At 37.9% G+C, this 23,900-nt stretch overlaps 1 protein-coding gene across 1 annotated transcript in view; it reads left to right on the top strand.

Moving 5' to 3' along the window:
- The first annotated feature begins 4,000 nt into the window (after positions 1-4,000).
- CNBD1 (cyclic nucleotide binding domain containing 1) overlaps positions 4,001-23,900 on the top strand; it is a 379,193-nt gene continuing 359,293 nt past the window's right edge. The window contains exon 1 of the mRNA XM_017875201.1: positions 4,001-4,161. Coding sequence (XP_017730690.1) covers positions 4,074-4,161 — 88 coding nt within the window. The 5' untranslated portion in view covers positions 4,001-4,073. The remainder of the gene's footprint in view (positions 4,162-23,900) is intronic.

The raw sequence follows: 23,900 nt of genomic DNA, 5'->3' as shown, positions 1-23,900 counted from the left end.
TTGATTATATTGTGAGATTGTTTTCTATTAATAGATTTCCACAGTTTTAGGATTCTAAAATATCTTTTGGGATATGTGTCTTGAGAGCCTATCTGCCAGCGCTCAGGAGCAGTTTTGGACTTTTGCTTGTTGCCTCTTTGGACTTTGCCATTTAATCGTTACATGCATCAGCTACAGGGTTATAAAAGCACTGGAAATATGCTTAGTTAAAATTTATCCAATGAAATGACTTGGGTATAACATATGTTACACTTGCGTATCTTCAGTCCAACAGACATCGTTTTGGAAAATCTTTTGAGATCTCTTAATAAAATTATGCCAGTTATCTTAATTTGACTTATCTTTTCTAATAAATAGTGTTAAAATATAATAACAGAATTAAACACTCAAAATCAAAATAGAGCATATTTGATATATTAAATATGTTAATAGTGTCCAGAAATGTTAATAGACACTAGAATAGTATCTAGAAATAGTGTCATGGTAAATTTGATTATTATTATTGGTTTTTGCAACACAGAATGAATACTTAAGGTACATCCTGAAAAATGAACCTGTAATACACTACTGCTGACTGTGTAGCAGGAATAAATGGAACCCATATTAAATAATGTACTTTTATTTATTTATTTATTTATTTGAGATGGAGTCTCGCTCTGTCACCCAGGCTGGAGTGCAGTGGCCGGATCTCAGCTCACTGCAAGCTCCGCCTCCCGGGTTTACGCCATTCTCCTGCCTCAGCCTCCCGAGTAGCTGGGACTACAGGCGCGGCCACCACGCCCGGCTAGTTTTTTGTACTTTTTAGTAGAGACGAGGTGTCACCGTGTTAGCCAGGATGGTCTCGATCTCCTGACCTGGTGATCTGCCCGTCTCGGCCTCCAAAGTGCTGGGATTACAGGCTTGAGCCACCACGCCCGCAACTTTTAAAAAAGTATTTAAAGTATTAAAAATATTTATGTTCTGGTTTCTCTTCAGAATGACTATATCTTTTGCCTTTTACTAAAGTATTAAAATATTTAATCCTTGTGAATTTTCAAAGTTTACTTCAGCAATAGTAATATTATTACTAATAAAAATGGAGTTATTACTGTAGGTACTGTGCTAGGACCTTTTTTTCATTATTTTATTTAATATTCATAATATTTGTATGAGGTATTATCATATCATTTTCCCTGCATAGATCAGGATATTGAGGCCAAGGCAGATTAAGTGACTTGTCCAAGATAATTTTGTAAGTAAGTGGTTGGGAAACAATTAGACTTTACTGTCCAGGCATTGGTAAACAATGTAATACAGCTATCTCTCAAAGACAAATTGTGTGATTATGTTATTATTCTTTGAATGAATTTCAAAAGAATTCAGAATACATTGAAAAGAGTAACAAGAAACATTTAGGGGAGCTGAATTTGTGATTTGATGGATTTTCTCTGGACATATATCAGCAGATACTAGCAGATGCTCACCCACAATTATGAATATTACAGAGACTTAGATAAAATTCAGTAAGCTATTTTAGTTGTTTATTTTGCTATTTACTCCATAATGTTCTTGTTTACTTGCATTGTCACTTCTCATATTTTCTTTCTTTAAAATTGTTTTCAAGCAACGTCCAGGTTGATGTGAACTATGATATTATATGACTTTCAGTGTGTACGGTTTATTACATATGAAATACAGAAAAGAGAAAGGGGAAATTATGGAAAGGAAGGAAAATAACTAGAAAATGAACAAAAATAAGAACTGCTCACTTGGAGTCAGAGAGGAAATTGGTCATCACAAATTTAGGACCTTAGAAAACTTCCTCTCCTACATTTGTTTGATTAGAACTGTGTGTCAGAGAAAACAGCGTTTTATATAGCCCCATCTGCTTAACATCCATGAAAAATTCACGTCCTCAGTTCTTTGGGTTTTAAATGTGAGACTGGAAAGAGAATGGATCTAGAAAACCTGTGGAATGATGGCAGTAGGGATTACCAATGAGGGGACCGTTGGAATGGCAAGGAACCATTCTGAAGTGGGAGCTAGGCAGGTGGCTAGCGTGGAAAGAATGCAAGATAAAGAAGAGTGATGAGGCTGGGTGCGGTGGCTCATGCCTGTAATCCCAGCACTTTGGGATGCCGAGGCAGGCAGATCACCAGAGGTTGGGAGTTCGAGATCAGCCTGGCTAACATGGTGAAACCCCATCTCCACTAAATATACAAAATTCACTGGGCGTGGCGGCACCTGCCTGTAATCCCAGCTAACTTGGGAGGCTGAGGCAGGATAATTGCTTGAACCTGGGAAATGGAGGTTGGAGTGAGCTGGGATTGAGCCACTGCACTCCAGCCTGGGTGACAGAGTGAGACTTATCTCCAAAAAAAAAAAAAAAAAAGAATAGTGATGAGACTCAATGACAAAATTGAGTCTATGGTGAGTTTGGAGTTTGTAAAACTGGAAGTAGGAAAATATACTCAATTGAAAAGTTATACCAAAATAAATTTGTTGTGCAGATATAATTTAATAGAAACTATTGCAAAATGAATTTGTTACTTTTGTAACATAATTAATGTTTTCTATTCTAGTTATTAATGTTATCTAGATGAAGTTGCTCAAGAAATGGTTGGTTAACACTCTACTAGTCCAGCTTAGGTGTCAGAGAGCCACAGTCCTTTTGTATAGTACCTGATGAAATGGGAGAGTTCCCTGATTCCCCTCACAGGATGTGTGACAGGATTGTGGTTTGCCTGCTTGACTGATAGTCGCTGCTGCTCAAACCCTGCGGGGAAGGGGAGCACACAGACGGACAGGTGCAGGAGTCCAAGTGGGCATGTGTTACAGTGTGCCCTTGTAGCCCTGCCCTCCACGGATGGCTTGATGTTAACAAGCTCAACGGACCCTCTGCCTTTTCACAAGGGTAGAGGGCCAGTGTGACAGCTTTCTGTATCCTGAATTCTTGCCCAGCATCCCAGAAGTACTGGGTCACACATGGGCTTGAAGGAAGAACTCAGGGTTTTATTGAGTGGTGGAGGTGGCTCTCAGTAGGAGAGATGGGGAGCTGGAAAGGGGTTGGAGTGGGAAAATGATCTTCCCCTGGAATTTGATCGTCCAGCGACTGAACTCCTCTCAGTGTTTGGATGTTCCTCCTCTTCTCACTTTCTCTGCCATGTCATTCTGCCGTTCATCTATTTGTCTCATCTCTTCATCTGCTTCTGGAGCCTGGGATTCAGGCTTTATACGGGTACAGGATGGGGTGTGTGGCGGGCAAAAGGCAACTTTTAGGTGCAAAACAGGAATGCCTGTCCCCATCTAAGGCTGCGGGTCTCCAGGCTTGAGGGTGGGGCCTTTACCAGGGAACTGCCCTCTTCTACCCCCCAGTGTTTCCCTGTCTCCTGTCCATATCACTATAACAGTTATGAAACCAGGAACATATTTTTAAAGGCCTTGGAAGATAATACACAGCATCAAAAGATACATTAGTTAGGATTCTAAATCCTAGCCGTTGTAACTATTCTTAATTATTGTGAAGTAGCAGAAAATAACAAAAAAATATACCACACTCTAGCAGAATATGGTTAAATGTAAGCAGGGGTGGGTTTATTGGTGTATGATAATTAGAAGGGATGGTTTACCCTATGTATGTAGCCATGAAGAACAGTATAAATATGCTATCCCTGTTACTGCTTGTTCAAAAAGGGCCTGTGATACCCAGTGTAAACATTTGGTAGGTAGGAAAAGGGCTCTGGACTATGGAAGACCAAGGAAGTGAACACTTTCATTTCACTTAGACTCATGAGTGCTGTTGCTTCTGCTGTATCGGCCTTGTCTGCTACAATTTCCTTCTTCATTACTGCTACTCTCTATAGCTCATAAAGTCCTACTCATGATTTCCACTGGACTAAAATATAGCATAGTTCTTCCTGGTCTAGATTCTATTCTTGGAAATGCACAAACAATGGATAAGAACTGTGAACAAGAAGATTCCATAGGATTCAGCCTATCAGAGAGGACCTTGAAGTTCTGCTTTATGAGCCTGCAGGCAGAGTGATCATTTACCTCTCAAGCAGCCTCTGGTCCTCTGCCTTTGAGCCATCAAGATGCCTATGTCTTCTCTTCCAGCAGCAATTTTGTCTCATATGACAGCTATTAACAATGTGCCTCCTCCTCCACTTCACGGTATACCAAGTGAGTGGGAAATACTTTGGTGTTCTCATTCATCTACCATTGTTTTCAGTGGTTCTTACCCCAGATATGACAACTGGGGTTATTTCAGGGTTGATAGCGATATTGGCAATCTTATTGACAGTGCTGAGGAATGGAAAGAGCATAGATGTGTAAATCCTGCTTGGTCTACTTAAAGTCATTTCAGTACTCTAGGTCTTAAGTACTTTTTCTTTGTAAAATGAGGATCTTTATGAACTCTTAGAGCTTCAGATACATTGAAAGGTTTCTAAAGATGAAAGATAACAAAGGCTCAGAGAGGCCACATGTTCCGCCAGCTATCACGTTCCTTTTTCTAGCAGATCTTCTACTCCCTACCAAGAGTTGGTCCTACTACCCTTAATGGGATAATTAATACTTAATATTCTCTAGGAGAATTCTCATTTCAATTTGACAAGGAAAAAAAGATAATTCCTACTATTCTGACTGTGAAATTTATTCCTATTTAACTTTTTAGTTTTCTAGTCTTTTACTTATAAGAATTAAGTATAGAACTAGATATTTCAAAGTTTATACAATTGACAGTATTTTCTCATTTTATGTAATTGGTCTAAACCTATAACATTTTCTTAAGATTGTAAACACTTCTTATGGCCATAGAATTTATAGATCTATTATTTGATCTGATAGTCGCTGGATTGCCCCTTACCATTCTGGATTGCCCCTTACCTCCTGCCCTGAATTTCTTTCCCATTTGGCTTCTTAGATGCTATTAATGTATGGGAGGCAACATGTCACACATCTTCAAACACTCCTTCACTGACTTATGAACACCATCATTCTGACTTATGTATGAGTCCCCAGTGTTAGTTAAGATTTTTAAAAAATATCCGGATAACAGAGGTAATGCTTGTGACCCTTTTCAACTTCAATAAAGCATTAACTCTTATTTTGTTATTCATTAGGCAGATTTATAGTATTGATTTGAAGAAGCTAAGCCATGCATCCTTTTCCCTTCCTGTGAGAGTTAATTTCTCCAAATACATTTTAAAAAATTAATGTTCATAGTCTCCAGGTTAAAAGGTATCACAGGTGGCAGTTGATACTCCTTGAACAGGTACACTGATGTCTTGAATCATGTTAGATAAAATCCTTATGGTAAACAAAATTAATTCCATTTGTACATTTGTATTATCATGAAAACATTCTTGCATCTGGTCAAAGTTTTCTAGTTCTACTTGAGTGGAAATAAGAATTAAGTGCAATTTTGCTGAAGAAACACAGCTTCTACTATTCAGGTTTCATTTGTGAAAAAGAAAATAAAAGTCACCATAAAATAATATTTTTTAAAAGCCCAGGAAACTCAGTAGCTGGGAGTTAAAAGATCAAATTAATTTAGAATCAATGAGATGAGATTTGTGCTACCCTCTGTAGTGCCTCCCAAGGACACTTAACTTCTGTGAAGTGATTAAAAGATGAAAAATCAGCAGCAATTTAGATCTCAGAACTGAATAGAGCATAATGGAAAGCGGTGGAGCTCCCAGTGTTCTCTTTAGAGGCTCCCACTTGATGTTTCTATGTCTGAGACTTCTCTTTGAGGATGTGCCCTGCTTGCCTTAATAACTGTGTCTTTTTGCTAACTGTAGCAAGGCAACAATTTCCCTTAGCAAACACTGATTGTCTTGCTGCTGAAACAATGATCTCATGGAAGCCAATGTGTGGTGAATGCTTTCAATTTATGAAATGACTGAACCTGCATTACAAAGGATATATAAATGAGTTTAAAAGGCAATGGGCATAAATAGGAATGCACATTTACATACCTAAAGAGAAAATTCAGCCATTATACACATCCTCGATACTTTGTATTTGTTGAGTTAGGTTGTATTTAGTGACTCATTCACCTTCTCTGTAAGTATTTATTTATTTATTTATTTATTTTTATTTATTTTTTGAGACGAAGTCTTGCTCTGTTGCCCAGGCTGGAGTGCACTGGTGCGATCTCCGTTTACCACAACGGAGGTTCAAGCAATTCTCCTGCCTCAACCTCCTGAGTAGTTGGGACTACAGGCGTGCCTGGCTAATTTTTATATTTTTAGTAGAGATCGGGTTTCACTATGTTGGCCAGGCTGGTCTCCATCTCCTGACTTCGCGATCTGCCTGCCTCAGCCTCCCAAAATGCTGGGATTTACAGACGTGAGCTACCGTGCCCCAGCTCTCTGTATTTATATGTGAATATTGTTAATTGACTGCTTTCTATAGTTAGTATGTAAACATTTAGCATGTTACGTTATTTCATGTATTTTTTACAATAACTCTGTGTCTTCGGTGGATAGAATAATGGTCCCAGTGATATCCATGCCTTAATTCACAAAACTTATGAATAGGTTATACTACATGTCAGGGGGAATTGAGGCTGCACATGCAATTAAAGCAGCTAATCGGCTCACCTTGAGATGGAAGAATATTCCGGATTGTCTAGGTGCCTGCCACAGTTGTAAGAGCCCTTATAAGCGAAAGAGGAAGGCAAGAGAGTCACTCAGAAAGATATGTGAGAAAGATGAGAAAGACTAGACTGGCCATTGCTGGCTTTGAAGATGGAGGGGGGACAAAAGCCAACGAATTCAGGCAGCCTCTAGAAGAGGGAAAAGCAAAGAAATGGATTCTTCCCTAGCGCCTCCAGAAGGATTGCAGTCCTGCTGATGTGATTTTAGCCCAGTGAAATCGATTTCAGAGTTCTCACTTCCAGAACTGTTAGATAATACATTTTTATTGTTTTAAGCCACTAAGGCAGTGGCAATCTTTTGCAGCAGCAATAGAAAATTAATACGTGTTCCAGTTTACACTTAAGGATAATAAGGCTTAGGTTTCATACTAAGGTTCACACAGATATTAAGTAGCAGAGGCTCCTCATAGCATCCTCCGTGTAAACGAACTCTCTCTACTCACAACAGCAAAGCTAGCAGCATTCTGGATTGCCCCTTACCTCCTGCCCTGAATTTCTTTCCCATTTGGCTTCTTAGATGCTATTAATGTATGGGAGGCAACATGTCACACATCTTCAAACACTCCTTCACTGCTATCTTGTTGACTCTGAAATTCAGACTTAGACACTTCAAGTAGTTAAGCTTCTTGAGCTAGTTTACTGCTTATGGTTCTTTCTTCTTTGAAACTTTCAAGTCTTCTCCTTTTCTGGTCTCTTTGACTTCTGTCTCAGGATTCTTCACAGTTTGCTAACCTTAGGGGAAGAATGAATGCTCTCAAAAGCAAGAGTTGTTCCACTTTTCATTCTGGATGAGATTTATTTTAAAAACATTATAGCTAGCAAACTGTACAATTTTACCACATAAGTGAAATGGCATCTGGTTTAAGTATATATATGACCCATTATTATTATAAGTTGTTTTCCTGAAGAGGCAGAAAAAAAGGAAAAAAATAAGTCTTATAAGTCTTATATTAAAAAATTTTTAATGGAAGGCAAGAAGCTGTTCTTCACTATTTGGTTTATGGTCCAGTTAACTTCCTTTGTTTGGGTAAATTTGCTGCTACTCTATTTTCTTCACACTAATTAGGCTTATTCTTCTGAGGAAGAATGGGTTTAAAAATATGCTTTCCATTTTGACTACTGGTTGACTTGAAAAAAAATTTTTGTGCTTTTCCAGTTCCAAAAGTGTTTTAAGTTCACCAGACATTTCTAGATACCTTTCATTTGTTCCAACATATGAGTTGGAGGAAATAAAAAAAAAAGCATTCAAGATAAGACCAGAGACACATCAAGAAATTTGGAAACAAGATAGTACTCTTAAGCGAATGTTTTTCTTTGCTCTTTTTCATTTTATGGCTTTACATTTACTGCAAATCTGAAAAGATTGTGTCATCATTCCTAAGAGTTCAAAGGCATTTTCTATACTTTGAGAGTTTTCAGTTCTTTGGTAGCCAAGGATTAAAGGTATATATTTGAAAAAGTGAATATTGTACCATTTAAAAGTTTTAAACCATTCAAATCTTAGGAATGCAGGTAAGAAAAAAAGGAGGCTTGTCAGTGAAGAAGAAAAACAGGGAAGTGGATTGTGTAATGTATAAAGAAACCAAGTTTAAGAAAAAGAAAGAACTAAAATAAATAAGAATGAAAATTCCAAGAAGGAATAAAAGGTGGGAAAAAGGTTGAATGTGTCCATTTCTGTATCTGTATAATCAATGATAGTCGCAATGGGATGTGCCATCACAAAATTCAGAAGTATTGAAAAATTTTTTCCTTGCCTTAATTTTTTAGTATAAAAGCCAAATTTTTAATTCCAAGGAGAAAAGATGGATATTTTATTGTAAAGCAAACATTTAGTCTTTTTTTCCTACTACTGTTATAACTATTTTGATGTACTTTGTGTCAAAACATTTCAAGTGGTCTTTAGAAATTAAGCTGTGAGAACTTAAATGTGAGCTAGATGGTACCTGGGAGTTCAGGCAGGAAACAGGAAATGGGGAAGTCAATTGCAATGCCTTGCAAATCACATCTCTCCACTAGATGTCAGGCTAGGTCTCCCCTGCGTCTCAGACTACTACTCTATCAGTCTATTTCAGAAATTAGTCCTGTTATTAGTTCCATGTTACCAATCCTTCAGCCAACTGAAGATGCTGGTTCTGCAGCATCTTTCACGGAACTGATCTCTTCCATTGATGTAACTCTCCTCTACAGCTAAAACACTTTAATTGTTATTCCTTAAGCTTATCTGCCAATACTGATTAGAGGTATAGGAAGATTTCAAAGGTTAAATTAAACATTCAGATGGACACACTTGGCACATATGTGGAGTAAAGTTACAGCCTTCCATAAGGACACTGTTAGGGTTTCCCCTTCTGTGGAAGAAGTCCCCAGATGCCTAGGCTGCAGCCCACACAGCCAGCCCTCTTTGGCTACTTACATAGTAGCTCAGGTTCAAGGCAGTGGGAGTCACATAGGGCAGATGCTGAATTGCCCTGGCTTAAAACCCTCATAAACCATCGTTTTTAATAAAAATTCTGAAGGCACTGCTTCCAACTTTCCTGTAAGAAAACTCTCAATTACAAGAGTTAAGGTACTCAAGGGTAGCTCATTTCAGTGACTGCTCATCAGGTATTCATACATCATCTGTAGTGCTTCCCAGTCCAAATGCAAGTCATCAATCCAAGATCATTGTTATCATAAGCAATGTTGCCTAGCAACACTGTTAACTGTACCTTAATCTGGCCTATAAGGAACAGAGCTGGAGAGTTCCCATGCTGATAGGAAAACCATTCCTTTAATTACACCATCATAATCTTCACCATACTGTCATGCCTTAGCTCATGTTTCCTGTGTTTGGGGTTCCCTTTGCTCTTCCTCTGTTTGTTCTTATTTCAGTTCTTCAGAGTTTTTGTAAATTACTTTAGTCTCCACAAAGACTCTCCTGACTTTTCCAGTATGAAGAAACTATATATACTATTTTAATATAATTGTATTTATTAATCACATTTTATATAATCACATTTATATAATTTTTATGAGTCACTATAGAGCCAGAAGTAGGATTATTGGATCATATGGTAATTCTATTTTTAATATTTTTGAGGAACTTTCATACTGCTTTCCAAAATGGCTATGAATTTACATTCTCACCAACAGTATATCAGGGTTCCCTTTCCTCCACTTTCTAACACTTATCTTTCGTTTTTTTGATAGTAGCCATGTTAACAGGTGTGAGGTAGTATCTTGATGTGGATTTAATTTGTATTTCCCTGATGATTAGAGATATTGACCATTTTTTTGTTGGCCAGTCATAGGTCTTATTTTGAAACATGTCTGTTCAGGCCCTTTGCCCATTTTTCAAGTTGGACTATGTGTTTTCTTGTTATTGAATTGTTTGAGTTGGATATTACCCCTTTATCATAGGTTAGTTTGCAAATATGTTCTCCATTCTGTGGGTTGTCTCTTCACTCTGTTAAATGTTTCCTTTTCTGTGCAGAAGCTTTGTAGAGTGACGTAATCTCATTTATCTACATTGACTTTTGTTGCCTGTGCGTTTGAGAAAGCTGAGGCAGGAGGAACGCTTGCGCCCAGGAATTTGAGGTTTCAGTGGGCTATGATCATGCCACTGTGCTCCAGCCTGAGCAACAGCACAAGACTGTGTTTTTTTTTTTTTTGAGGTGGAGTTTCGCTCTTGTTGCCCAGACTGGAGTGCAGTGGCATGATCGCGATTCACTGTAACCTCTGCCTCCTAGGTTCAAGTGATTCACCTGCCTCAGCCTCCCAGGTAACTGGGATTACAGGTATGTACCACCACGCCTGGCTAATTTTGTATTTTTAGTAGAGATGGAGTTTCTCTATGTTGATCAGGCTGGTCTCAAACTCCCAGTCTCAGGTGATCTGCCCACCTTGGCCTCCCAAATTGCTGGGATTACAGGTGTGAGCCACCACACCTGGCCAAGACCCTGTTTTTTTTCTTTTTAAAAAAGGATTAATTTGTGGAGAATTGACATATTTATAATATTCAGTCTTCCTACTCAATAACTGGTATCTTTACAATGCTCAGTCTACCTCCTTCTCAGACTCAATGGCTCCAGCACTTTGGGAGGCTGAGATGGGAGGATCCCTGGAGGCCAGGAGTTTGAGACTAGCCTTGGCAACATAGTGAGATCCTGTGTCTACCAAACAATAAATCCATAAATAAATACATCTTCCTGCTTCAAACTTATGTAAGTGTTCTTGTATGTCACTAAATAAAATTTATTCCTGGGTATTTTATCTTTTTTCTATTATGAATGATATCTTTTTCTAATCGTAAAGTCGGTATGTGAGAAATATTAAATTTAAATTTTAAAATCTTTAGAAATAATCTTACAGATGTTGGAAGTTCAGATTGAAGGAACTTATTTTTCTAGAGCAATTTGACATTCCATCATCCCCATATTTTAGTGTGTATTGTTAAAAAACATTGTTACATAATTACAATACAACTATCAAGATCAGGAAAATTACCATTGATACATTACTGTAATCTAATCCTTGGACCCCATTCAAATTTGGTCAGTTGTTCTGATAATGGCCTTTCTAGTAAAACAATCCAATTCAAAATCTCATGTCTTTCTGGTCAATGTGTCTGTTTTATGCCAGTACCATACTATTTTGATAGCTTTATATTTTGAAATCAGACAGTATGATACTTTTAGCTTTGTTCTTTTTGCTTGAGATTGCTTTGACTCTTCAGGATCTTGCTGTCTTATCTCTTCAATTTCTTTCAGTCTGGAATAGTTTCTCAGTTTTCCTTGACTTTCATGACCTTAATAGTAGGAGACTACAAAGTAGTTATTTTATAGAATATCTTTCAATTTGGTTTGTTTGATATTTCCTCATGATTAGATTTGAGGTAGATATCTTTGTCAGAAATATCATGGGAGCGATTTCATGTTCTCCTTCCATCTTATCAGGGACCATATGATCTCAGTTTGTCCCACTCTTGATGATATTCACTTTAGTAATGATTAAAGTGATATATGGAGAACTTTCCAGCTGTAAATGTACTCTTTTCTCTTTTTAAATTAATATGTTTTGTGAAGGTGTATTTTAAGGTGTATAAATATTCCATTTCTCATGAAATATTAAATTAACATTAAATAGATACATTGACCATTTTTTATTTGGGTTAAAAAATAAAAATTAGATATATGAACTGTGGGGTTTCTGTTTTATTCAAAGAGTTTTAAGGAGTTACTTTAATTATATATTTGGATCACATTGTTCACAGTTTAGACAGTGGGAGCCACTTTAAGTTGGTTTGAGCATTTCTTTGCTTCTGACACAGTGAGATTTTTCAAGCTCTTTTCATACTTTATTTATCTGATCCCTGGAATCAGCCATTTTCCCTAAGATCCCTGTCTTATTTTAATGAAAATTTAAGATGTGGGTGCTCTGTGTGTCTTGATCTTAGGATGCCGTTGCTCCCAGGCCCTCTCAGTGGACAGATCTAGGGAATACAAAGTCACATTTATATTTGTTTGTATATCAGTATATATATATATATATTTTAAAAATTATGAGTTTACACTGATTTCTTTAATCCTAATGCAGCACCACAGGCTCATTCTTATCTTCTCCCTTTCTGTATTTCTAACTCCCATCTCTGAAGTGATAAAGCTTTCTCCTATTAGCTTTATCATAATACCTTTGAGCAGTTTCCTTGTTTGTAATCTGTCTTCCATATTCACTGCCATCCATTCTGACATTTAGCTCTGGGACACTCCCTCTGCCTCACACCTCACAACTGCCGTCCTCACCTGGTTGTTCTGAGATTCTGCACAGGCCCACCTTAACGTGGATGCCCTCCACACCCTGGTCTTGGATGCTGTGATACCTTACCTTTCACCTCACCTACTCCTGGCATAGATGTCTACCATCTGCTGCTGTCCCATTGGTCTTAGGACTCACTGTTCAAGGAAAAGGGCCAGCTGTTGAATTAGTTACTTCTGGAATAAGCCACTTCAGCAAGTACTCTAATGTGTTTCTGGTTTATGTATTTGTTTTTTATCTATATAATTATAATAATAGCAAAAACTGATTTGTATCTTTCTTTCTAATTTCTGTATCTTATGCATTTCTTTTATTAAATTGTGTCCTTTGGTACTTTCAGAAATTTGTAGCACTAGTGTATATCTTTATCTCATTCCTGAATTTAATGCTATTGCTTCTGGTGTTTCAACATTAAACATGATTCTATCTTTTGGTTTGATCTACCTACCAACTTTAATAAAATAAACTGTTTTCAACTTAAGCTGCTAAGAACTATGTTGAATTTTACTGAATACATTTTCTGTATTTGGGGAGATTATAATTTTAAAAATTTCAACTTGTGGAAAATTATATTGCTATATTCACTAATTGAATTTTCTTTGATTACTTGCATAAATCTTACTTTGTTGTATGATCTTGGTTAATATGTTGCTGGGCACTATATTCTTATATATATTTTTGGAAAATATTCATGTGTATTTGTGAGATTAATCTCTGGTTTCCTTTTTCATGTTTTGTCATATTTGCATCTAATTGTTTTGCTTGCTTCATCAAATAAATTTGAAAACTTTTCTATGTTCTGAAATATTTAACAAGCAAAAGTATTGTCTCTTCCATGAAGATCTGATGGAATCCACTGTGATAATGCCTTGTTTGATGCCTCTGTATGTGTGTATGTGTGTGTGTGTCTGTTTGTGGTGGAGGAAAATTGCTTTGAGATTATTCCCAGCTTTTCAAGGCAATTAATTTACTTAGGCTTTTCTGTCTCTTCTAATGTCAAATATAAGATACATTTTCCTTAAAAAATCATTTTTCTTTAGTTTCAGTTTTTTTGACCTTATATCTTTGTGTAAAACATTATTTTTAAATTTCTTTTTAATGATATATATACTGTTAGTTAGTTCCCAATTTTCTTATGTTGGGTACTTATGCCATTCTTTTTTAGATATGCCTGTGATTTACTTTTTTCTTTCCAAAGAACCAGCTCTTGATTTTTATTTTCTGTATTTTTTGTTTTATAAATTTATTAATTGCTTTTGTTTTCTCCTTTCCATTTTTCTTATGTATTTTAATTTTCTTGTATTAACTACTTGAGTTAAAAGCTAATTTTTTACTTTATTCTATCTTTCTTCTTATAATATCATTTTTTTCTTCAGAGAAATACTTTAACTATACTCTGTAGGTTCATGAAAGGATTCACTATTTTTACTTTATGTTTCATAGTTTTAGTTTTAATATCCTCTTTTGATTTAAGAATAAAATTTGGTACATGATTAATATATGTAAAATCTCCTACATCCTTAGCGATTCATTTTCTATTTGATTTTTGTTGGATGACTAACGGAAGTTATTGGGGTTTATTTTGCCTCCATTTATACCTTCAGTTTTTGCTTTATGAATTTTGATGGTATATAATTTGGAACAAAAATGTTTAGTAGTTTGATTCTATACCTAAATCAAATCTCTGTTTCTTAATTTATCAACTTTAGATAATGCATATGTATAACCTAGTATGAAATGAGAAAAATTTCCCTCTTCACATATTGATTTTGTTACAACAAATATTTATGTCTTTGGTCGGTTATATTCATATCTTTAAATATTAAGCCTTTATTATTTTTAATATTTCTTAAACTGTAACTATTAATTATCTACTTTGTAAGGGAATATGTACAGATATATATTACATGTTCTCCTCTGCTGAAACTTCACAGTTGTTACTCATTATTTATACTAGCTCCATCATAACCTATGAATAATTTATTTATGTTAATGTTTACAAAATTTGCCTACACTTTATTAGTATAGTTTGCATCCTATTTAAGTCTTAGTTGAATGGGTATGTGATTTCTTCACCCAGTGCTTACTAGGCTAAATTTGATATCCAAATAATATCTCTGAGGTTTCATATTTATTAGTTGGGGAATAATATTCATGGGTCATATTTTTTTCTTCCCTGAGGTTGCCCTACTCTTTGCCAGGACACTGCTGTGGAGAAGTCTGTGACCAAAGTTTTTCACACTTGTAGAAGGCTTCCTCTTTTGGCTTGCTGCTAAAATAATTATTTCTTTATCTTTGAAATATAGTAACAATTAGTTGCTAATCGAGTAACACCTAGAACATCTAATCTTTTTTGTAAATCATGTATCATGATTTCTCTTTGCCTTTCTGGGTCATGGTATTATATTTAATTCTCCAGATTCAAGTGTTTATATAAGTATTCTTGCATTATATCTTTGAGCATTTTTTGTCTACTCTTACTTCTGTTTTCTTATTCAGAAATCATTTTTACATATAGTATCTGCTCCCTATTTTCATTTGTTATTTTCTCCTTTGTTTATATTTTTCCTATTTATTTGAGTGTATTAGCCTCTGTGTCTATGACTATATTTTCTTAAATCTTTGTCATTTTTGCAGTTTCCAATATGGAATTTATTTCTGCCATAATTTTATGTTATCTTCCTCTTATTTCCTGAATATTGCCTGCCTGTAATTTCTTTCTGTTTTCTTATTTATGGTTAATGCCTTATAATTTTGTTTTTCTTTCATCAAAGCTGTGTGTGTGTGTGTGTGTGTGTGTGTGTGTGTGAGAGAGAGACAGAGACAGAGAGATGGAAAAGCACGGATTTTTACTTACTTCCTGGCATAATTATTACTCTGGTGCGTACTATTTGATTTTTATTTGCTATTATAAATTAATCATTTTTACCTTATCCCTTAGAGCATATTGTGCTTAGGTTCCAGGATTATTAAATAGTGGTTATTTTTTGAAGGTAGATTACTTGTTGGAAAATAAACGGTGGTGGAGAGTGCACTGGTTCAGCAGACAGATTGAATTTTCTTGTATGTTAATGTTGAACACTTTTCATCAACTCTGTTCTGTTCTCTTCACTAAACAACATGCCCCTAATTCGTGCTGTCATCATTTATATTCCAAAGGTTCTGTGTAGTTATTTGGCCATAATCTATTTCTTTTCAGTGACTGAGATCAGCTGCTTCTATGTGGATTGCCACTTACATTGTCCTCTGTATTATCACAACAACTTTATTCTAAAAAAAAATGACTGTTATGTGGGACCTTTGTTTAACCCCGCCTTTCATGAATGTCATTGGTTCAAGGGTATCCCTTTAGTCTGTCCATGTCGGAACATCTTCCCATTTCCAGTAAGGTTTAATGACTGCATCCTTCAGAGCTGTATCAGCTTCCCCTGGAAAACTCTTCCCTTTTTCCTCAAACAAGAGAAGTATGCATTTTCTCTTGTATCTCTTTTACAGTTTATTGATGTTTCACTATTTGGTTGATATTCTTCAGAATTCATAGTTAGAAAATATGGTTAATCTTCAGTTTTACTGAAGACCAGGCTCCTTCCCCCTACTTCTATTTTTTACTCTTTATGTTATTTAGTGGGCTGTCTGTCATGATGAATAGATTTTTAATGCCAAAAAAAGAGATTGACTTGATGTTCAATCTCATGTAGATTGGAGATGAAATAATGAAATATGATCTTCTGCAAGAAACAGGGTGGTTCTAGAGTTTTGAAAGTATTCTTTTAATAACATTTTTATTTCCACTTACCTGCCTTTGTTATTTTTCCTTGGTTTGATTTTCATTGCACGGAACTGACTCTCACCTGACAAATTAGAGTCACATTATTATTATTTATTCATTATAATTTACTAAATAGTATTTAAATCCAATCATTATGATAAGTTCTAGTGTTTTAGTTCAAGATGAATAGAAAATGGACCCTGTCCTCAAGGGATCGTCATAAATCTGAAGAAATATAGATATAAATTAAAAAGTCGTAAAGAAAGATTTTCTTTTCATAAACTGCAACTATTCTTGTGGTGCTACAAGAGCACAATGGAAAATACATTTACCTTTTTCTATGGAAGACGGGTTTCAAAAATTGTCACTGGTTAACTTCTGAGGTGGATCTGAAAGTATGGATGAGTTTTTTAAGTTGAGTAATGATCCAAAGAGAATATAATATCAAAAGGACAAGATATGTTCATGGAGCACTCAGAACATGCGTTGTTGAAAGATAGCGAGAATGAGGCCGGGCGCGGTGACTCACACCTGTAATCCCAGCACTTTGGAAGGCCAAGGTGGGCGGATCACGAGGTCAGGAAATTGAGACCATCCTGGCTAACACGGAGAAACCCCATCTCTACTAAAAATACAAAAAATTAGCCAGGCATGGTGGCGGGTACCTGTAGTCCCAGCTACTTGGGAGGCTGAGGCAGGAGAATGGCTTTAACCCAGGAGGCGGAGGTTGCAGTGAGCTGAGATTGTGCCACTGCACTCCAGCCTGGGTGACAGAGTGAGACTCCGAAACAAAACAAAACAAAACAAAACAAAACAAAAAAAAAAAACAAAACCAAAACGGAGAATTGGGGAGGAACTTAAAGGGTAGTCTTCAATGAGGTCACAGAAATTAATTTAGGTACAATTATAAAAATCATGATTACATACAAAGGGATTTAAAGTAAGAAAGTTTAACAATCACATTAGAATTTTAGAAAGTACTGTGAGAGTAGCCTGGAGGATGTGTTGGGGAGGAAGAAGCTGAAGTCAGGGACATTAGTTAGGAGATTATTGCAGTATTACAGGTGAGATTCAAAGAGAACCTGAAATAAGATATTGAACTGTGGCAAGCATGTGAATAGTACTACCTCACAACGTACACATCACATGGCCCTACTTTGTGACTTCTGTTTAACGACAATCCTTATTGTCATTGGGATAAGACGAGACACACGGTCAGTCCTTTGTATCTGAGGTTTCCCTGTGCAGACTCAACTTGGGATCCAACATATTAGAAAAAAATAAAAAATAATACTACTACAATGAAAATAATATAAAATACAAAACAATGCAGTATAACACTATTTAAATAGGATTTATACTGTATTAGGCATGAAAAGTAATCTAGAGAAGATTTAAACTATATGGGAAGATGTGCATAGGTTATCTGAAAATATACCATTTTACATGAAAGACTTGAGCATTTATGGATTTTTGTGTTGGAGGGGTGAAAGAGGTGTCCTAGAACCAACACCCTATGGATATTGATGGACAACTGTATTTTGAAAATATTTAGGATATATTTAAAAAGAGGTAGAATTGACAGTCTTTGTAACACTTTGGTCCTGAAGAGGAAAGGGCAGAATAAGATCTCAAGATTGGTTATAGATACAACAACAACAAAAGAAAACCTCAGGTCAATAACCTTAATGAACGTCAATGAAAAAGTCCTCAACAAAATATCAGGAAACCAAATCCAGCAGCACATCAAAAGCTTATCCACCATGATCAAGTAGGCTACATCTCTGGGATGCAAGGTTGGTTCAACATATGCAAATCAAGAAATATGATTCATCACATAAACAGAACTAAAGACAAAAATCACATGATTATCTCAATAGATGCAGAAAAGGCTTTTGATAAAATTCAACATTCTCTCATGTTAAAAACTCTCAATAAACTAGATATTGAAGGAACGTACCTCAAAATAATAAGAACCATATATGAAAAACCCACAGCCAACATCATACTGAATGGGCAAAAGCTGGCAGCATTCTTCTTGAATGTCAGCACAAGACAAGGATGCCATCTCTTACCACTCCTATTCAACACAGTTTTGGAAGTTCTGGTCAGGGCAATCAGGCAAGAGAAGGAAATAAAGGGTATTCAAATAGTAACAGAGGAAGTAAAACTATCCCTGTTTGCGGATGACATGATTCTATATCTAGAAAATCCCATTTTCTCAGTTTCAAAGCTTCTCAAGATGATAAGCAACTTCAGCAAAGTCTCAGGATACAGAATCAATGTGCCAAAATCGCTAGCATTCCTATACGCCAACAACAGACAAGCGGAGAACCAAATCATGAGTGAATTCCCATTCATAATTGCCACAGAAAGAATAAAATAACTAGGAATACAGCTAACAAGGGAGGTGAAAAATCTCTACAATGAGAACTATAAATGACTGCTCAAATAAATCAGATATGACACAGACAAATGGAAAACCATTCCATGCTCATGGATAGGAAGGATCAATATGATTAAAATGTCCATCTGCCCAAAGCAATTTATAAATTCAATGCTATTGCCATTAAACTGTCATTCACATTCTTCACAGTATTAGAAAAAACTATTTTAAAATTCATATGGAATCAAAAAGAGCCTCAATAGCCAGGCAATCTTAAACAAAAAGAAAAAAGCTGGAGCCATCACGCTACATGACTTTAAACTACACTGCAGGGCTACAGTAACCAAAACAGCATGGTACCAGCATAAGAACAGACACATAGACCAATGCAACAGAGTAGTGAACCCCAAAATCAGTCCACATATCTACAATTATCTGATCTTCAACAAACCTGGCAAAAATAGGTAATGGAGAAAAGATTCCCTATTCAATAAATGGTACTGGGAAAACTGGCTAACCATAAGCAGAAAATTGAAACTGGACCCCTTTTTTACACCATATTCAAAACTTAAGATGGGTTAAAGATTTAAAAGTAAAACTCCAAACTATAAAAACCCTGGGGCCGGGCGTGGTGGCTCAAGCCTGTAATCCCAGCACTTTGGGAGGCCGAGACGGGCAGATCACGAGGTCAGGAGATCGAGACCATCCTGGCTAACACGGTAAAACCCTGTCTCTACTAAAAATACAAAAACTAGCCGGGCGAGGTGGCGGGCGCCTGTAGTCCCAGCTACTCGGGAGGCTGAGGCAGGAGAATGGCGTATACCCGGGAGGCGGAGCTTGCAGTGAGCTGAGATCTGGCCACTGCACTCCAGTCCGGGCGACAGAGCGAGACTCGGCCTCAAAAAAAAAAAAAAAAAAAAAAAAAAACCCTGGAAGACAACCTAGGCAATACCATTCAGAGGCGTGGACAAAGATTTCATGATGAAGATGCCAAAAGCAATTGCAACAAAAGCAAAATTGACAAATGAGAGCCAATTAAACTAGAGTTTCTTCACAGCAAAAGAAACTATCAGCAGAATAGACACACAACCTACAGAATGGAGAAAAATTTTGCAAATTATGCATCTGACATAGGTCTAAGATCTAGCATCTATAAAGAACTTAAAACAAATTTACAAGAAAACCCCATTAAAAAGTGGGCAAAGGACATGAACAGGCATTTCTCAACAGAAGACATAAACATGGTCAACAATCATATGGAAAAAAGCTCAACATCCCTGATCATTAGAGAAATGCAAGTCAAACCACTAAGACACCATCTCACACCAGTCAGAATAGCTGTTACCAAAAAGTCAAAAAATTACAGATGCTAGTGAGATTGTGGAGAAAAAAGAACACTTACACCCTGTTGTTGGGACTGTAAATCAGTTCAACCATTGTGGAAGACAGTGTGGCAATTCTTCAAAGACCTAAACACAGAAATACCACTGAACCCAGCAATCCCATTACTGGGTATATACCAAAATGAATATAAATCGTTCTATTATAAAGACACATGCACACTTATGTTCACTGCAGCACTATTCGCAATAGCAAAGACATGGACTCAACCTAAACACCCACCAATGATAGACTGGATAAAGAAAATGTGGTACATAAACACCATACAATACTATGCAGCCATAAAAAAGAATAAGATTATGTCCTTTGGAAGGACATGGATGGTGCTGGAGGCCATCTTCCTTAGCAAACAAACTCAAGAACAGAACACCAAATACCATATGTTCTCACTTGTAAGTGGGAGCTAAGAGATGAGAACACATGGACACATAGAGGGGAACAACATACACTGAGGCCTACTAGAGGGTGGAAGGTGGGAGGAAGGAGAGAATCAGAAAAAAATAACTAATGGATACTAGGCTTAATACCTGGGTGATGAAATAATGCATACAACAAACCACCATGACACCCGTTTACCTATATAACAAACCTGCACACCCTGCACATTCCCTGGAACTTAAAAGTTAACAAAAGATAGATTGGTGACAAAGTTATTATAAGTGGTAGGGATTTTCTTAATCCAGACAAAATTCAGGCGAGGATCATGTTTTATGTGGCAAAATAAACATGGGAGAAATTTTGAGTGAAGTTTTGGTTATCTTGAGTTTAATTTTCCTGGGCAACATTCACGTGAATATTAGTGGAGCACTGGTTAGAGATCTGGTCTAGAGAGTTTGATTTGAGTATCTTAAAATCAATGTGATCATTGAAGACATGAATGCAGATAAGATTATTCAAAAAGAGGATCTAAGCTGAGAAGAGAAGACAAGGGTAATGAGAATGGATTCTTGGCCAACATCAATGTTTGAGGGAAGAAGACAGCATTCAATGGAGCAGTCTAATAAGGGGAAAGCAAGAAAGGAGAGAATGGTGTTGTGTCTGGAATTTGTGGGTTCTTGGTCTCACTGACTTCAAGAATGAAGCCACAGACTCTCGCGGTGAGCGTTACAGTTCTTAAAGATGGTGTGTCCGGAGTTTGTTTCTTCAGACGTTCAGATGTGTCTGGAGCTTCTTCCTTCTGGTGGGTTCGTGGTCTCACTGTCAGGAGTGAAGCTGCAGACCTTCATGGTGAGTGTTACAGTTCTTAAAGGCAGCATGTCTGGAGTTGTTCCTTCTTCCCAGTGGATTCGTGGTCTCACTGGCTTCAGGAATGAAGCCGCAGGCCTTAGCAGTGAGTGTTACAGCTCATAAAGGCAGCGTGGACCCAAAGAGTGAGCAGCAGCAAGATTTATTGCAAAGAGCAAAAGAACAAACCTTCCACAGTGTGGAAGGGGACCAGAGCCGGTTGCTGCTGGCTGACTTGGGCAACCTGCTTTCATTCTCTTATCTCACCCCACCCACATCCTGCTGATTGGTTCATTTTACAGAGAACTGATTGGTCCACTTTACAGAGAGCTGATTGATCCGTTTTGACAGAGTGCTGATTGGTGCATTTTCAATCCTTGAGCCGGACACAGAGTGCTAGACAGAAAAGTTTTCCAAGTCCCCACCTAGGTTAGCTTTATCGATACAGAGCTACCAATTGGGTGTATTACAAACCCTTTGAGCCTGCGCACACAGAGTTATACTGATTGGCCTGATATTTACAAACCTTGAGTAGACAGGAGAGTGCTGATTGGGCTCCGTGTTACAATCCTTTGAGCCTGACAACAGATCGTGCCTAGATAGAAAAGTTCTCCAAGTTCACCCACTAGGTTAGCCTAGACACAGAGCTACTGACTGGTCGTATTTACAAACCCTGAGCTGGACACAGAGCTACCTGATTGGGTGTATTTAGCATCCTTAAGCTAGGCCCATAAAACTTCTCCTAGTCCCACCAGATTAGCCTAGATACAGAGTGCTGATTGGTGCACATACAATCTCGGGCTAGATATAAAATGTTCTCAAGTCCCCATCCCGCTCAGGAGCCCAGCTGCTTCACCTTAGTGGATCCTGCCACTGCGGGCTGCAGGCGCGAACTGCCCCATCGCCAGCTCTAGCAGTCGCGCCTGCACTCCTCAGCCCTTGGATGGTTGATGGGACCGGGCGCCACGGAGCAAGGGCCCCCCTGGGGGAGGCTGCCCCCTGCGGGGGCCCACCACAGTGGGGGAGCTCAGACATGGTCGGGCTGCAGGTCCAGAGCCCCTATCCCCGCGGGAGCCAGCTCAAGACCCGGCCAGAATTTGAGTGCAGCACCAGTCGCCGCGCACTGCTGCGGGGACCGGCCGCCAACCTCCGCAGCCTGCTGGCATGGGTGCCCCTAGCTCCCCATACGCTGGCCTGGCCTGCGGCCAGGGCCGGCCGCTCTGTGTGTAGCGCCCGCGGAGGCCGCGCTCGCCTGCACTGGACTGCCTGTGAGCGCCGCGCGAGGCCGCAGGGCCTCAGGGTTCCCGCGGCCACCCTTCTCCCTCCACACCTCCGGCCAAGCAGAGGGCAGCCAGTTCCGGCCTCAGCCAGCCCCAGAGAGGCAATCCCACTGTGCCCCTAGTGGGCCTGAAGGCTCCTCAAGCGCCGCCAGAGTGGGACACCGCAGGCCGGAGGAGCGCTGAGAATGAGGGCTGCCTAGCACATTGTCACCTCTCAGTTTCACAAAAACCTTAGTAAGAACCTTTGTGTCAAACATCACACAGGGGTAAGATGTAGACTGAAAAGAGGTTATTTGACTAGATCTTACAAAGGGGTCCTCGATGATCTGTAATGAAGCAATTTCGAAAAATAATGAACGGCCAGACGATTAATGTATAGTAGGATGGAGGAGCTGAATTGGGTTGCGCCGGAAATAGAAAAGATAAATGTAGATTATTTTTTCCAAAACTGCTGTGGTATAAAGAGAAGTTATTTTGATAATTTGGTTGTAAAACATTGCCCCCTTTCCCTTTTGTGTGTTCCCCACCACCACTCCCCTGCTGCCCCCATTTTCTCTTCTCGGGTAATGCAGTTCTATTTTAACATCTTAACCCACCCAATGAACAGGGATAATCTAGGCACACTTGGGAATTGTCCCTGTCAGTGTACCAGCGTTTATTAATAGAAGACTTTGATTCGGCATTATTCTTTGGCCGCTGAAGGTTTATTTATTAACCCTTTTTTGGGTGCCTCATTCGTATCTAATATTATGTTATTTTAAAAAAAGTTAGCTTTGAGATTTTTGAAAACAAAACTAGTTGAAAATGAGTAGATACACTATGAACCGTTAACATACGTATGTTTAGTGACCTCACTAGATAGGTTTAGACTTATTTTAAACATACTCCTTCCCGTAATTAAGTCACTAATCCAAGTATATATGAAGACTTAGTTATGCTTATTGTCTCTGAAGGATCCTTTTCTTTATTTTCTGCCATCCAGCTTCGTGTTCAGTACTTTGGTCCTATGCTAGAATTCACCTTCTGCTTATTATTGTGTAAGGGCTGCTATTCTTACTACAAAAAGTTTGTTGCCAGTATTTCTGTTGCTATGGCTGCTGAACTGCTGCTTGTGCTCTAAAAATCATATTAAGCAAGGTTCCATTTATCGTTGGATTAATTATTAGAGTATGTATTCTAACTACTTTGAAGGCATTTTACGCTGTTTTCCCACTAACTCTGCTCTGACATTTCCACAGGATCAATGTGATATTTTTTTCTATGGCTATACTGTCCATCTCTTTCTTGCCTCCTAGCCACTCAGATAAGCCTGGTCTCTGAGTAAATTGTGGCTATGTATTTACAGAATTTCTAAGGCTTCACTTATTCTATTGCTTCCTCTCAGCTTTTTGTAAAGGGTAGTTA

Source organism: Rhinopithecus bieti, unplaced genomic scaffold (genome assembly GCF_001698545.2).
Source record: "Rhinopithecus bieti isolate Rb0 unplaced genomic scaffold, ASM169854v2 scaffold_9656, whole genome shotgun sequence".
Lineage (NCBI taxonomy): Eukaryota > Metazoa > Chordata > Mammalia > Primates > Cercopithecidae > Rhinopithecus > Rhinopithecus bieti.
The sequence above is the reverse complement of the archived record's forward strand: the minus strand, read 5'-3'. Positions and strand labels throughout refer to the sequence as shown.